The sequence below is a fragment of the Nelusetta ayraudi genome, unplaced genomic scaffold, assembly GCF_046127955.1.
Source record: "Nelusetta ayraudi isolate G7.1 ecotype Tasmania unplaced genomic scaffold, CSIRO-AGI_Nayr_v1 ptg000109l, whole genome shotgun sequence".
NCBI lineage: Eukaryota > Metazoa > Chordata > Actinopteri > Tetraodontiformes > Monacanthidae > Nelusetta > Nelusetta ayraudi.
This window is the reverse complement of record NW_027466159.1, coordinates 1,072,939-1,087,271: the sequence shown is the minus strand read 5'-3', so window position 1 is coordinate 1,087,271 and position 14,333 is coordinate 1,072,939. Positions and strand designations below refer to the sequence as shown.

Here is a 14,333-nt window from a genome sequence, read left to right as displayed (position 1 = left end):
ACATATATGCCCTTCAAAGATGAATTGTTCGCTACTCTAAGCATGAATGGCTGAGCATTTACCAAATAAAGACACAAATTTTAAAGGAAACGCCAATCAACTAACATTTTCATATTTTATTATAATTTTTCGTAATTTAAAAAAATAAATAAATTGGTTTTACTTCTCTCTGTAAATGCTATGGACCCTCACTGGAATGTCTGATTTCTCGTTATGTTTTATTTTGGTTATATATTACCTTTAAGTAAACAAGTAAATAAACGATCCTCAGAAACGACACCGTGTCCTTGAAACCATCCTGGCCTGTAGGTGGCAGGAGCGCACTGGCCGGCGCCTCCGCGCTCTCCCCGGATGCCTGTCGAGCCAGAAGAAGAAGAAGCGGAGCATAGACTGTAAACAAAAAGCCGAGGGACGTCGTCAACTCGTCGGACAACCGAGTCAGTTTGTCGCCGCCGGGAGTCACATGGGTGCAGAAACTCAGACGTGACCGGAACAAAGTAGGTGAAAATCAAACCTGCTCGGCCGACATCGACGCGTCGATGGTGTGGAACTTGTTTCAGGGTGTGTGTGTGTGTGTGTGTGTGTGTGTGTGTGTGTGTGCGCGCGCGCGCGTGTGTGTGTGTGTGTGTGTTTGGGTGCGCTTAGCTAGCCAATTAGCACCAATGCTAACAGCTACCAAGATGAACTCGGGAGTTGCGTTTGTGACCCTGGTCCCTCAGGTGACTTTGATGTTGTCTTTAAACGTGACCTATTGTCGTGTGTGTTTGGGGTTGGGGTGTTTTTTCATTTGACGCCGAGCGATCAAAAGTGTCTGAAAGTGTCGGTTCGACTGGCACATCCTTGACGTGGCAGCTTCCTCTGAGCTTCCTCTGGCCTTGTTGTGGTTGCTGTCAGTGCTCCTCTGGTCTCCGGGTCGCCGCCACAGTCCCGGTTCCCCGGATGTGCCGTGACCTCAGCTTGACCTGAGCTGACCACCACCTGCGGACCCGACAGGAAGAGAATGGCCGCGGAGCTGTTCCCCACCAAGAAGCCGCTTCCCTCCCACTCGGCCAGCAGCAGCAGCAGCAGCTCCTCTATCCAGCAGCTCCAGCAGCACAACGCCGCCGTCAACAACAACAACCACGTCAGCGCTGCCAACAAGGGCGGCAGCAACTGGCAGGGCCTGTTTCCCACCATCCGGGAGAGGTCAGTGGGCAGGGGAGTGGAGGGGATGAGTCAGGGTGGAGTAGCGGTCACGTGGTCATGAATTGTCTCAGTGAGGTTTTGAGTATTTTCTTTCAACAAAAAAAAAGAAGCATTTCTTGACAGTAACAGTTGTCAACACTTTGGAAAGCCATTGGAAACGCTTAAGCTCTACTGTCAATTTAAATTGGATAGGATGAAACGAACAAGTCACTGCTGTTTGTAGAAACAATGACTTTACAGACAGGAACTGTTCTGGCAGGCTGATATGAACTAGATAGATTGATAGATAGACAGCACTTTATTTACATCTGAAGAAATTATTGTGCCAGATGGCACCAAATTACAAACAATATACGAATAGCACCAATACACTAAAAAAAAAAAAAAATTAAATTATAGAATGATAATAAAAATCCATCCATGCATTTTCAATACCCACTTCTTCCTGCACTCCGGGTCACGGGGGTCTGCTAAAGCCTATCCCAGCTGTCATGGGGCGAAGGCAGAGTCTCTCCCTTTACAAGTCGCCTCTTCATTGCAGGGACACATGGAGACAAGCGACTGTTCGCACTCGCATGCACACCTACGGACAATTTAGAGTTTCCAATTCACCTCACGTGCATGTTTGTGGAGTGTGGGAGGAGGCCAGAGAACCCACACACACAGGGAGACAATGCTGCACATTGTATAAAACATGCCTGATAAAGTCAAAACTATATTGCATGTGTTTAATTTGTTGCACAAATGATATGATGTACACGCTGCTCAATCTGTTTTTAATCAAACATTTTTTTTCCAACTCCCCGCAGGAATTCAGTCATGTTCAACAATGAGACGATGGCTGACGTCCACTTTGTGGTCGGACCTCCAGGTGGGACGCAGCGAGTGCCGGGACACAAGGTAACAAACTGCAGGGAAATGTGAAAAACGACAACCAGGAAGTGATGAATGTTGCTGGGTGGGCGGAGCCATCATCGCTCACAACTGTCTGCCTGCCTGCCTGTCTGTCTGTCTGCCTGTCTGCCTGTCTGCCTGTCTGCCTGCCTGCCTTTGGCTGGGTCAGTACGTCCTTGCTGTCGGCAGCTCCGTCTTCCATGCCATGTTCTACGGAGAACTGGCCGAGGACCAGGATGAGATCCGGATCCCCGACGTGGAGCCCCCTTCTTTCCTGGCCATGTTGAAGTACGTCAGCCTCTGACTCGCTCACTTGTTTGCTGACCCAGGCGGCGTGTTGATTAGGAGACAGGGGGGTCCATTCGATCCAGTCTTGGTGTCGGGTTCTGATATTTATCCACGTAACCCATGAATTACGGTCCTTTTTGTGATCCACGATGCCTCCGCTTTCACCATGCCTGATGGAACGATTAGCCTGCTTACCTGCTAGCTGGTTGCAAACTGTGGAGTGGAATTCCTGGAGGCGTAGACTTTTTTAGCAGCAACAGCCGACTTTTCCATGCTTTACACTCAAAACGCCGCCAAGCAAGTTTTTCCGATAGAGTTTTCACGCAGAAAAGCGGAACTCGACTGTGTGTGTAGCAACACACCCAGGTTACTTTTGCGCAAAATGGTTAATTATTGCCGTGTTTTGGCTGCAGTAACCGGTCGAAATACTTAAGAAAAGTGCATCTCTGCTCTCAGTGATCGACTTTTTTTCTTCCTCAGGTACATCTACTGCGACGAGATCGACCTGTGCGCCGACACGGTGCTGGCCACGCTCTACGCCGCCAAGAAGTACATCGTGCCCCACTTGGCCAGGGCCTGCGTCAACTTCCTGGAGACCAGCCTGAGCGCCAAGAACGCCTGCGTGCTGCTGTCGCAGAGCTGCCTGTTCGAGGAGCCCGACCTGACGCAGCGCTGCTGGGAGGTGATCGACGCCCAGGCCGAGCTGGCGCTGCGCTCCGAGGGCTTCTGCGACATCGACAAGCAGACGCTGGAGTGCATCCTGCGCCGCGAGACGCTCAACGCCAAGGAAATGGTGGTGTTCGAGGCGGCGCTGGGCTGGGCCGAGGCCGAGTGCCACCGCCGCGACCTGGCGCCCACCATCGAGAACAAGCGGCTGGTGCTGGACAAGGCCATCTACCTGATCCGCGTGCCCACCATGGCCCTGGAGGACTTCGCCAACGGCGCCGCCCAGTCGGGCGTGCTGACCCTCAACGAGACCAACGACATCTTCCTGTGGTACACGGCGGCCAACAAGCCCGAGCTGCTCTTCTGCGCCAAGCCGCGCAAGGGCCTGGCACCGCAGCGCTGCCACCGCTTCCAGTCGTGCGCCTACCGCAGCAACCAGTGGCGCTACCGCGGCCGCTGCGACAGCATCCAGTTCGCCGTGGACCGCCGCGTCTTCATCGCCGGCTTCGGCCTGTACGGCTCCAGCTGCGGCTCGGCCGAGTACAGCGCCAAGATCGAGCTCAAGCGGCAGGGCGTGTCCATGGCCCAGCGCGTCATCAAGTACTTCTCGGACGGCTCCAGCAACACCTTCACCCAAGTACTTCTCGGACGGCTCCAGCAACACCTTCACCGTGTGGTTCGACTACCCGGTGCAGATCGAGCCCGACACCTTCTACACGGCCAGCGTGGTGCTGGACGGGAACGAGCTCAGCTACTTTGGCCAGGAGGGCATGACGGAGGTGCAGTGCGGGAAGGTCACCTTCCAGTTCCAGTGCTCGTCGGACAGCACCAACGGCACCGGCGTGCAGGGCGGCCAGATCCCCGAGCTCATCTTCTACGCCTGAGTTGGGTGTGTGTGTGTGTGTGTGTGTGGGTTGGGGGGGGGTGCTTTGATTTTGCTGGGGGGGCGAGGGTGGCGACTCTCTGCTGTTACCTTTGTTACGAACACTACCAATATTATATATTATTAGGGACTCAGCCCCAGCGAGAGTCGACTCGACTGTCACCATTTCAAAAGACCCTATTTCTTTTTTTTCATTATGTTTCTTTATGAAAACCGTTAACTCTTGGTAGTTTAGCAATCAGTCATTATTTTTTTTGTTTATTTTTGAAATCACGCACTGTAAAAGTAGGAAAACTACAAACTCCAGCCGTCGGTTTTTGTGGCCCAGTTGTGCGATGAACGATGCAGGGCCACATCCTGATGAACTCCAACCCAAGTTTTGCCTCCTTCCGAATGCGTTTTGTGATGGAGTTCTGAAGCACATCCATACCAACCCCCCCCACCCCCCAACGTGTAAAGTGTAAACATGTTTTATATACGATTATATACTTGCATAAGAAATATTTTTTCATGTAACTGTTTTAAGTATCATGGTCTCATTCTAACTCGAATGTGCTGTGAGTCAGTGGCCTTATTGTGTTGCTGTGGCAAATCTACAGAAATAAATACTCAATTCCGTTTGTGGTGGTTTTCTGAGTCAAGGTTCAAGACAGCTTTACTTTATTGATCTCTTGATGGGGGATTTCAGTTGATCGGGACGCCTCAAGCCAACGTCCACGTTTAGTTCATGTCGAACTTCCTCTGGACTCAAGGAGCTCTTACCTGAACGATACATTGTCCAGTGTTTGTAACTCGGCTCCTTGGTTTAGGGGAGAGATTTTCGCTTTGGGTTTTAGAGGTCCCGGGTTCAAATCCCAGATAAGCCCTGTGTGTTAATTCCTTTTAAGATAAACAAGTCTTGACTGGCTGGGACATGTCTTGCCAAAGTCTCGTTGCTATTGGCGTGGGATTCTCGCTCTGGGTCGTGGAGGCCTGGCGGTTTAAATCCTGGATGAATCTTGATGAGCAACTTAATCATCAGTTTTGCTTTATGCCATGAAGTTCATGCTTGTGTGGTGCTGCCACTCCAGGACGAATGAACTGAAACCTTCACTGGTATTTGCTGAAATTGTGGCGTTTTGTGGCTGGTCTAGGGATGTGATCTTTGGTCCTGGGTTTGAATCCTGGATGAGCCCAGGCTTCTCGTAGCCTGTTGACCTTTGCTTCCAGTAAACACAAAGAAGAAAACAGGCCTGACATTTCTCTCATACATACATGTGGCTCGTTGGTCTAGGGGTATGATTCTCGCTTCGGGTGCGAGAGGTCCCGGGTTCAAATCCCGGACGAGCCCTGAGTTCTTACTCTAACTTCAACTCATTTTAAGACGAACAAGTGGGGAGTCGCTGCCTCTCAGAACAGATGTACTATACAGTGTTCTGAGCTCCCTGGAGTCATTGTATCTGTCTGAGATTTGCCCTGCCACTCTGGAGAAAGGCTGGATTTTTGTCCTTTCTTTTCTCCACTAAAAAACACACCCACTTGTCTCTCGTTGGTTAAGGGGTATGATTCTCGCTTCGGGTGCGAGAGGTCCCAGATTGAAATCCAGGATGAGCCCTGATGTGGAACCTTCACATTCTGCTTTCTGCCATGAAGTTATTCTGCCACTCTCTCTCCTAGCATCCAAGGGGAGGTTAACTGTTACTGGGGACAGACATGGCTGTAGACAAGTCTAATATTACCTGAAGGCTGGCTGGCTGGCTGGCTGGCTGGCTGGCTGGCTGACTGACTGACTGAGCTTGACAAGTAGCACTGATGTCAGCCTGCTTGAATCAGTCTTATTAATACAAAGGTTAACGGACCTTAGCGTTGTGCAGGATATTAATAGAAAACTTGTGATGATAATGCAAATAAAACAGTAGATTAAGACAATATACTGTGCATACAGTACACTAGAAATCTTACTGTTTTTTTTTTGTTTTGTTTTTTATGTACAACATAACCATAAAAAAGAATGACTTTCTGCGTTTTGTGAACTAAACGCCAATTTAGTTTGTCCCTTCGCCCTCCCCGTCCGAACTAAAATAAACCGGAAGTCGCCGAGAGGGAGCAGAGTCCAAACAGTCTGACGCTTTAACCACCGCGGTTTTTACTGGGTTGTGTTTTTATTCGCTGTCATGCAGAGATTAAAAGTCATCTCGGGACACTTGTGTCCGCCGGGGGCCCGCGAACCGTGGAGGGCGCAGTGCAGCTCAGCCGTAGTCAACAGCCCGGAGGACGTGGTGGTGGTGCACGGCCGGAGGACTGCCATCGGCCGAGCCAAGAGGGGAGGCTTCAAGGTAGAGGCTGCCGGACCGGAACGGGCCATAGGTTCGGCCCCGAGCGGCCCGCGACCCCCGCTGACACTTCCTGTGTTTGTCCGTCCGTCAATTGCGCAACTTTTTTTTCTCTCTTTACGCTTCAAAACTTTATTTCGCGCTTCGATGTGGGTTGTACGGTTTATGTCAGTCCAAGTATAAAGTTTAAGTGTATAAATCAGTCGACATCAGGGGCGTCCAAACGTCACAACGGGGCCCAGATCGGATCACGGAGAAACACGGGGGGGGCAAAAACCACATTGGGGTTACACAACATGATAGAAATGACTGCATTTCTACCACTATATTTGTTCTTAAATCAGTAATTTCACCCCAGCACTTTGACAATAAAACATATTGACATGAAATAATAAAATATAATCATAACATTGTAATATATATACCTCAAGTTGTGATTATATTGATAAGCATTTATTTATTTATTTATTTTTAAACTGTTTAGAATAAATACGCTAAATTTGTTAAACTTGTTTTTACACAAACGGTTGTTTTCACAGGAGCGTTTAGAGCCAAAAATCAGAGCAAATAATTGAAACAACTGGAGATGATTAGTTCGATGTAAGACTTCAAATAACATAGTTTGTCCAGCCTTCAACACATTGTGGCGAGCCTTAAGTTTGTCTAGAAAGTTCCCTACTTATTGGATTAGATCACTCCATAAACTAGTCATGTATTTTTCCCAATGTGGGATAAATAAAGCAATCTATTCAATTCTACTCTGGTTTGCATGATGATGATGATGATGATGATGATGATGACCGCCTTTTGTCAACCTCCAGGACACCACGCCGGATGAGCTGCTCAGTGCCGTGATGAGCGCCGTCCTGCAGGACGTGGGTCTGCCGCCCCACCAGCTGGGAGACGTCTGTGTGGGTGAGGAGAGCTTGTTGCTGCTGCTGCTGCTGCTGCTGCTGCTGCTGCTGCTGCATATTGATTTATGGTCATTGAATGTACAAACATTGACTCACAATGTTGGACCAGATTTTTTTGGGGGGATAATTGAAATTAAAAACTTCTTTATTAATAACCGATTAATTTCGTTGGGAGCTGTGAAAAAAGAATGCAAAGAGTCAATTAAAAGAAAAGAAAAATATTTATACTAATTATTTCCATATCTACATAAGTGTTGATAATATTTATAAATACGGGTTTTATTGCACCTGTATTTAAATGTTGCTGTTAAAATGTATATGAATATATTCAAATAAGTAAATAACATATATCAGTTGTTTTATTTCCTTTAATTCTGTGAACCTGCGTTGCTGCTGTGTGCAGGTAACGTGCTGCAGCCGGGGGCTGGAGCCCTGATGGCCCGGGTGGCCCACTTCTACAGGTGAGTCCCGCCCCCTTCTGGAGGTCGCCTTACTTCCTCCCCACCCCCACCTCCCCCGGCCTGGCACTGGGCATGTCTGACACTGTGTATGTCCTCAGTGGCTTCCCGGACAGCGTCCCGGTCTACACGGTGAACAGACAGTGTTCCTCCGGGCTGCAGGCTCTCCTCAACATCGCAGGTAGGAACCCTCACCTCTGTACGTCCTGCAGAGGGCGCTAGATTTGTCATCTAGGTGATGAGTGTGCAAACTACGGCCCGGGGGCGATATGCGGCCCGTTAAGCTTTTTAATCCAAGCCGCCAAACTTCAAAAAAATTATGTAAATTATATATTTCATCCATTTTTCAGTGTTCTAAGACTCATTTCAATAAAGAGCTAAATATTGTGCGGCCTCAAGGGCCGACATTTTGTTGTAAGGCTTTTGTTCATTTTCAATTGACATTAAAGCACGTCTTCTACATAGCCAACAATATATTTTGTTCACCATGTATCTGCTCCAACTCCAGCCCCTCTCTCGAGTTTTACAACCCATCGTGGCCCACCAGTCAAAACGTCTGCCCGCCCCTCAGCTGGGTTCTCCACTGGTGGAGTCACAGGACCCACTTTATTTTCCTTATCATGACGTCACAACCCCAATTTAATTCACAGCACTCAAATTTATTTCACAAAAATAAAACCTCTTGCCCGCTTTACTATCATGCCTCATAAATAAATTATTAAATTGAATTATGTGCCCTTCGAATATATGTTTTTAAAAAAAAAATTTAACCACCCACAAATCTGTGACCCAATCAAAACAGCTCTGCGACCCACCAGTTGAGAAACCTAGTGTTTTGCATTTCTGGTTTCCTCTGAATGTGCAGGAGCCATCAGGAGTGGATCCATCGACCTGGGCCTGGCATGTGGGTGAGTCGTTACGCTGTTCCCATGGAAAAATGAGTTTTTTATGCATCGTAAATAATTTGTTTGTTGGTTTGTTTTCATTTTTTTTTGTCTGTTTTTGTTTTTTAGTGTGGAGAGCATGTCCCTGCGCTCCATCGGCAGTCCGGGAGATCTGAGCTCCAGACTGGGCGACATCGACAAGGCCCGAGACTGCATCATCCCCATGGGGTGAGTCCACACGGCTAAAATCCCACAATCCCCTCTGGGTCACATGACAGCATGTGACTGTGTCCTGTCATGCCTCTTGAAACTTAACAGTTACAAAAAAAAAAAAAAAAAAAAAGTCTTGCCTCTGTAGTCTGAAAGCCAATCATCAGCCACTTTAATTATTTGGCATCAAAAAATCTTGATGTCAATTAATTCAGACGTTTCAATTGGCTTATACAGTATATTGGATATAAATATAATACACAGTATATAGTGTATACAGAGTAAAGTGTGTGTGTGTGTGTATACATATATTTATGTGTATACATATATATTAGATGGATAGATTTTGCGACTCCAGGTTAATGTTATGTTATGATGGTAGAGGGTAAGATGGCTCTGTTGATAGTGAAGTTAGCCGAGGCCTGTTCTTGACCGCCTATGTTGTTGTTGTTTGGCTGCAGCATGACGTCGGAGAATGTGGCCGAGAGGTTCGGGGTGTCCAGAGAGAAGCAGGACGCCTTCGCCCTCAGCTCCCAGCAAAAGTGAGTGAGTGAGTGAGTGAGTGAGTGAGTGAGTGAGTTCCCTCGCTGCTGCTGACCACTCCTGCCGTCTGGGCGTGGTAGGGCGGCGTGGGCACAGAGCGCCGGCCTGTTCCTGCAGGAGATCGTCCCAGTCAGCACCAAGGTGCTGGAGGAGGGCGGAGCCGAGCGCCAAATCACCATCAGCCAGGACGAGGGCGTGAGGCCGGCCACCACGCTGGAGGGGCTGGCCAAGCTGCGGCCCGCCTTCAAACCCGACGGCAGCACCACGGCGGGTGAGTCAGCCGTAATAATAATGAGTATGAATTTTGTTTATAAGTGCCTTCCTCAGTACTCAAGGACACTTTACAAAAATAAAACAGATGCAATAAAGCAACAGATTAAAACTACACAGAGTAAAAAATTGATAAATGAATAAATAAAATAACAGTAAAATAAAATACCAGTACATGAAATTAAATCAATCAATAAAATAAATAAATAAAATAAAATAAATGTAATAAATGAAACTAAATTAGGTTAATAAAATAAAATAATAATAAAATGGTACGACGCAGTCAGAGACAGTAAGCAATCTTAAACAAATGACCCCTGACCCCTCACAGGTAACTCCAGCCAGGTGAGCGATGGCGCGGCGGCCGTGCTGATTGGCCGTCGGTCTGCGGTGGAGGCCCGGGGCCTGCCGGTGATGGGGGTCCTGAGGGCTGGCGCCGTGGTGGGGGTCCCGCCGGATGTGATGGGCATCGGCCCCGCGGTCGCCATCCCTGCCGCGCTGCAGAAGGCCGGTGAGTGCTTTCTTACTTTCCTGCTCCGCTGCTATTGGCTGCAGCCTTGTCTCCTTGTCTGACTCTTTTTTCTTTTAATTCTGTTTATTGGTATTTTGATTTAAAACATGTATAGATAACATGCTGAGTGAACATACATGAAGTAAATAGTAAAGTAAATTAGAATAGAATAGAACGCCTTCATTAATGAAATTTGCAAAATGACATCAGCAGTATAGTGCAGAGAGAAGGAAAATTATATTAATTAGAAAGAAATTAAAACATTTCAAATAAACTAAAATATTTACAGAGTAACAAAAAACAAGATATTTACATCTTATGATCAGTTGGATTATTTACAATTATCTAAATATGGACATATAAATATGTGTTAATTATTTATTGAATTATAATTCCATTCATTATTATTGCTATTGTACAACATCAAAGTAACTTGAAGGGTAAGATTCAATTGATTTGATGAAAAATCACAAATAAAAAACAGCAATGGCTCAGATAACCGATGTTGCGCCCCCTACAGGTCTGACGGTGGACGACATTGACGTGTTTGAGATCAATGAGGCCTTCGCCAGCCAGGTGACCTTAAGCACAGATTATTCTTAAAAAAAACCAAAAAAAACAACCAACCGTCGTTTCACTCTCTTGACGTGAGGGGAATGTTTGTTTGTTTTTCCCCCTTCCCATCTCCTTCTGCTGTTCAGGCGGTGTACTGCGTGGAGAAGTTGGGGATCCCACTGGAGAAGGTGAACCCCAACGGCGGCGCCATCGCCCTGGGTCACCCGCTGGGCTGCACCGGCGCCCGCCAGGTGGTGACGCTGCTCAACGAGCTCCGGCGCCGAGGCAAGAGGTCAGTGACCTCGGCCGACCCCACTTCCTGTTTGGTTGAGGGCTTCGACCAGGCCTCCAGGATCCAATATGGTGGCCCATTCATTCATTTCAATGGAGTTGTTAGCGAGATGGATAGCTAGCTAGCAGATATGCTGAAAAAATCCACCATTTTGAAAAACATTTTTTCAGTTGTTTAATTTTTTTGGCTGCAGTACCACAAGTGATCACTGGAAAAGAAATCCCCCCCCAAAAAACATTGTAATATTACCATGGTTACATGGAGGCACCCCCTCTTCTACCTTTGGCTGCAGGGGCTATGGCGTTGTGTCCATGTGCATCGGCACCGGGATGGGAGCCGCTGCCGTCTTCGAGTACCCCGGACCCTAGGGGGCGCTCCGGTCCAGACCAGGAGCTTCGACCACCAGCACCTGAAGATCACCTGAAAATAATTCCTCTTCTGATCTGCGTCTCCATTACATCTTCAGGATGATGAAACTACCCACTGAGGACTTGGATCCACCGACATCAACCAGCCTCGAGTTACAATGTTCCACAGTTTAGATGGTTGCATTCTGAGGTTTTCAGCCACTCAAAGCCACTAAGTGCCTTCGATGACGACTCACTTTTACTTAAAAAAGGTAAAAGTACATAGACATGATTTTGGTTGTAGCTGTAGTTTAGTTTAACAGTTTAATGCTAAAACTAAATGTTCTAATTGTCAAATACTAATGAATCCAGAGACCAGTTTAGCTCATAATGGAACCAATCGGGCAGGTGATGCAAGACGATTTGGACCAGAATACTTCCCTCTGATTGGTCGAAAATTTCTGTTACGATAATGAGAATAATAATAATATTATTGTAGTTATTTTCCCATGTCAAAGCGACCAGTTGACCCGCTGCCCTCCAGACATCGAACAGGAAGTAGACTTTAAAATGACCAAGATGTGAATATTATTTTTTTTATGTAGAAATAAATCATTTTACAATCTGATGACTTGAGTTCTTAATGAAAGGAGGGGAAAAAAGAAGAAAAAAAAACACTGAGTCCGGTGCAGGTCTTGGCTCCGCCTACTTGACCTTGAGTTTCTTCCGAGCCTGGAACTGCTGCGTCTTGTTCTTGATGGACTTGACAAGCAGCGACAGACCGGCGTCCATCGTATCCCGCTTCGGTCCCGCCCCTTCCTGTGTAGCCGCGGCGGCGGCAGTGGTGGTAGCGACAGCGTGTGACTCCTCCCCCTGAGCCTTGACAAGCTCCGCCTGCTCCCGTCGCCTCTGCTTCTCGCTCAGGATGCTCTGAGTGGCCTTGGTCTTCCTGTAGCTGGGGCTGGAGGGGTCCAAGTTGAAGAGGTGGGAGGTGAACATGGCCTGGAAGCGAGGGTCTCGGACATCCACCTATAGCCATGGAGAGAGAGACAGACACACACGTTTTTAAACATCAAATTAAGCAGATTTAAAGGGACAGTTCTTCACTTTTTGAATTAAAAGGAGGTGTTTGTGGTGCTTTCAAGTACTGAGTAAAAAAAAAAAAAGACAAAATTGGGTCATGCTGTTGCTGCAGGAGACCAGCACTGTTCACGGTCATGTGGCAAACTTTGGGGAAACTGCGGGAAAAAATGTATTCAGTTTAAATATGCGTTTCTTCATCCTTCCTTCCCAACCAGAAGAGCTCATAAGTCTTGTCTCTACTGCAAAGAAAATCATTTTAAAAGGTTGGAAAGTAACTGATAAAAACTCTCATTAACTCGTCAGTTTGCCCAGAAGGGGGCGCTAAAGAAAATGTAGCATAATTAATAAAGAACAGAAGAGGCAGAAGAAAAAAACAGCTGGCTCATAACACACAGCTATTGACGGCCAAAAAGAAACACAAAGGAGAGAGTAAAAAAGGTGGCGGACCTGGAAGTCGTCCTCCTCCAGAGGCTCCTCCCCCTTCTTCAGCAGCTTCTTCCTCTTCTTCTTGCTCAGGTTCTGCTGCTCCACGATCTTGTCGTAGTTGAAATGTTTGTGCTTGGCGGCGGCGTGGTCGTCCTCCATCAGCAGCGCCATCTCAGCCTGAGTGAGAGAGAGAGAGAGAGAGAGAGGTGAAGGCTCCATCATGACGATGATTCTTCTGCAGCTGAAGATCCTGCGTGCGAGCAGGAAAACTGACCCGCCGCTTCTGTAGCTCCTCCTCCTCCTCTGCTGTTGGCTCCTCTTCCTCCTCCTTTTTCTTCTTCTTCTTCTTTCCCTTTGGATTCTTCTTCATGTCTGTGAACACAACAAGTCCAGTCAGTTTTCTACCTGCTGGAGAAAACTATTCTATTCCTGGTCAGGAGCAGCTCCTACTGGTGCAGTTCCCCAGGGATCCAGCAGGGGGAGTTTAACGTCAGCGCGACACTGACCTACAGTTTTATTGGTACTGACTGAAAAACGACAGCAACATCAACCCTGCAAGTCTTCGTCGCTCAGCACCACAGAAGAAGGCGAGGACCGAAACAGGAAACAGTAGGAAGCTCGGAGCGACATCGGATTCTGATTGGTCGGCTGTGAGCGTGCCATGTGATCACCTGCTCCGGCGAGCTCCTCAGCGAAGAAGGGATCGCTAAGGTCCACATCCGGAGGAAGCTCGTCATCACTGAGATCTTCTTCTTCTTCTTCTACTTCCTCGTCCGTCTGCAGTGGAAGAAACATAGAGGTCAAAGGTCAGCAGGCTGGAGGCGGCGCCAGCAGATGTTCTCCAGTCTCCTCCAGGCTCCTCACCCTCTTATTCTTCTTCTTCTGCTTCTTCTTCTCCCTCTTCTTCTCCAGGAACTCCTCCCAGGGCGTCGGCGCCTCCTTCCCCTCCAGCTTCTTCTTCACCAGCTTCTCCGTCGTCTCCTTCAGACCTGCTCGCATCAACAACAAAAAAAGAAAAGAGAAGCTCAGTTTATCCCTTCAGAACTCCAGCACGTTTAGAACCTCTGACTGGGTGGAGGCGTCACCTGGCACCCAGGTGATCTCCATCTCCATGTCTCTGTCCTCCTGCAGCTTCTTCTCCTTGTCCTGGAGGCCTCGCAGGAGCTCCCTGTACTTGGAGATCTGCTGCTCGCCCCTCTTCTCCTTCTTCTTCTTCTCCTCCTGCTGCTGCTCACTCCTCTCCTCCTTCTCCTCCTCCTCCTCCTCCTCTTTCACTGTAGCAGAGGACACGCTTAGTCCGTCCTCCAGCTCCTCCTCTTCCTCCTCCTCGCTGGAGGAGGAGGCCAGGTACACGTTGAAGTCCATGTCCAGCAGCTCGTCCTTGTTGAACTTCCTGCTCATTGCGGCAACGCGCTCGTGGTCGGTCTCGTCCCACGTCAGCTGCACCTGATTGGTTCAGAGTGTCACACCTAATGAGTCCTGCTGCACGGCACGCACGTGCACGTGCGCACACACACATGATGCAGATGCATGGTGTCACTACAATACATTTATTCTTAATAATGATCATTATTCAAGATTCCATTTTCACAGTTGCTGTGCTTTGAAACCC

At 48.0% G+C, this 14,333-nt stretch overlaps 3 protein-coding genes and 1 non-coding gene across 4 annotated transcripts in view; 3 read left to right on the top strand and 1 right to left on the bottom strand.

Moving 5' to 3' along the window:
• Positions 1 to 341: 341 nt before the first annotated feature.
• Positions 342 to 4,534, top strand: LOC142903239 (BTB/POZ domain-containing protein 3-like). The gene is made up of 6 exons (XM_076048775.1): positions 342 to 497; positions 895 to 1,185; positions 1,995 to 2,085; positions 2,249 to 2,367; positions 2,848 to 3,660; positions 3,698 to 4,534. Exons 2-6 carry the CDS (start codon positions 1,001 to 1,003, stop codon positions 3,915 to 3,917), a joined length of 1,428 nt encoding a protein of 475 aa, XP_075904890.1. The 5' UTR covers positions 342 to 497; positions 895 to 1,000; the 3' UTR covers positions 3,918 to 4,534.
• A 640-nt stretch (positions 4,535 to 5,174) lies between these two features.
• On the top strand, positions 5,175 to 5,246 carry trnap-cgg (transfer RNA proline (anticodon CGG)). The gene has a single exon. It is a non-coding gene; the product is annotated as a tRNA-Pro (tRNA).
• A 732-nt stretch (positions 5,247 to 5,978) lies between these two features.
• On the top strand, positions 5,979 to 11,840 carry acaa1 (acetyl-CoA acyltransferase 1). The gene is made up of 12 exons (XM_076048776.1): positions 5,979 to 6,231; positions 7,050 to 7,143; positions 7,546 to 7,603; positions 7,702 to 7,781; positions 8,466 to 8,508; positions 8,614 to 8,712; positions 9,156 to 9,236; positions 9,318 to 9,508; positions 9,839 to 10,018; positions 10,539 to 10,594; positions 10,720 to 10,865; positions 11,158 to 11,840. Exons 1-12 carry the CDS (start codon positions 6,070 to 6,072, stop codon positions 11,231 to 11,233), a joined length of 1,266 nt encoding a protein of 421 aa, XP_075904891.1. The 5' UTR covers positions 5,979 to 6,069; the 3' UTR covers positions 11,234 to 11,840.
• The window catches only part of esf1 (ESF1 nucleolar pre-rRNA processing protein), a 31,456-nt gene continuing 28,917 nt past the window's right edge, over positions 11,795 to 14,333 (bottom strand). The window contains exons 8-13 of the mRNA XM_076048774.1: positions 13,807 to 14,167; positions 13,586 to 13,710; positions 13,393 to 13,498; positions 12,996 to 13,093; positions 12,743 to 12,898; positions 11,795 to 12,241 (exon numbers count right to left, since the gene is read on the bottom strand). Of these exons, the coding sequence (XP_075904889.1) occupies positions 11,918 to 12,241; positions 12,743 to 12,898; positions 12,996 to 13,093; positions 13,393 to 13,498; positions 13,586 to 13,710; positions 13,807 to 14,167 (1,170 nt within the window). The 3' untranslated portion in view covers positions 11,795 to 11,917. The remainder of the gene's footprint in view (positions 12,242 to 12,742; positions 12,899 to 12,995; positions 13,094 to 13,392; positions 13,499 to 13,585; positions 13,711 to 13,806; positions 14,168 to 14,333) is intronic.

Excerpts from the sequence above, each read along its gene's own strand:
- LOC142903239 (XM_076048775.1), top strand. The coding sequence starts at position 1,001 with ATGGCCGCGGAGCTGTTCCCCACCAAGAAGCCGCTTCCCTCCCACTCG. Across the intron at positions 2,086-2,248 it reads AGCGAGTGCCGGGACACAAG|TACGTCCTTGCTGTCGGCAG; the intron begins GTAACAAACTGC and ends TGGCTGGGTCAG. Across the intron at positions 3,661-3,697 it reads TCGGACGGCTCCAGCAACAC|CTTCACCGTGTGGTTCGACT; the intron begins CTTCACCCAAGT and ends CTCCAGCAACAC.
- acaa1 (XM_076048776.1), top strand. The coding sequence starts at position 6,070 with ATGCAGAGATTAAAAGTCATCTCGGGACACTTGTGTCCGCCGGGGGCC. Across the intron at positions 6,232-7,049 it reads CCAAGAGGGGAGGCTTCAAG|GACACCACGCCGGATGAGCT; the intron begins GTAGAGGCTGCC and ends GTCAACCTCCAG. Across the intron at positions 8,713-9,155 it reads GACTGCATCATCCCCATGGG|CATGACGTCGGAGAATGTGG; the intron begins GTGAGTCCACAC and ends GTTTGGCTGCAG.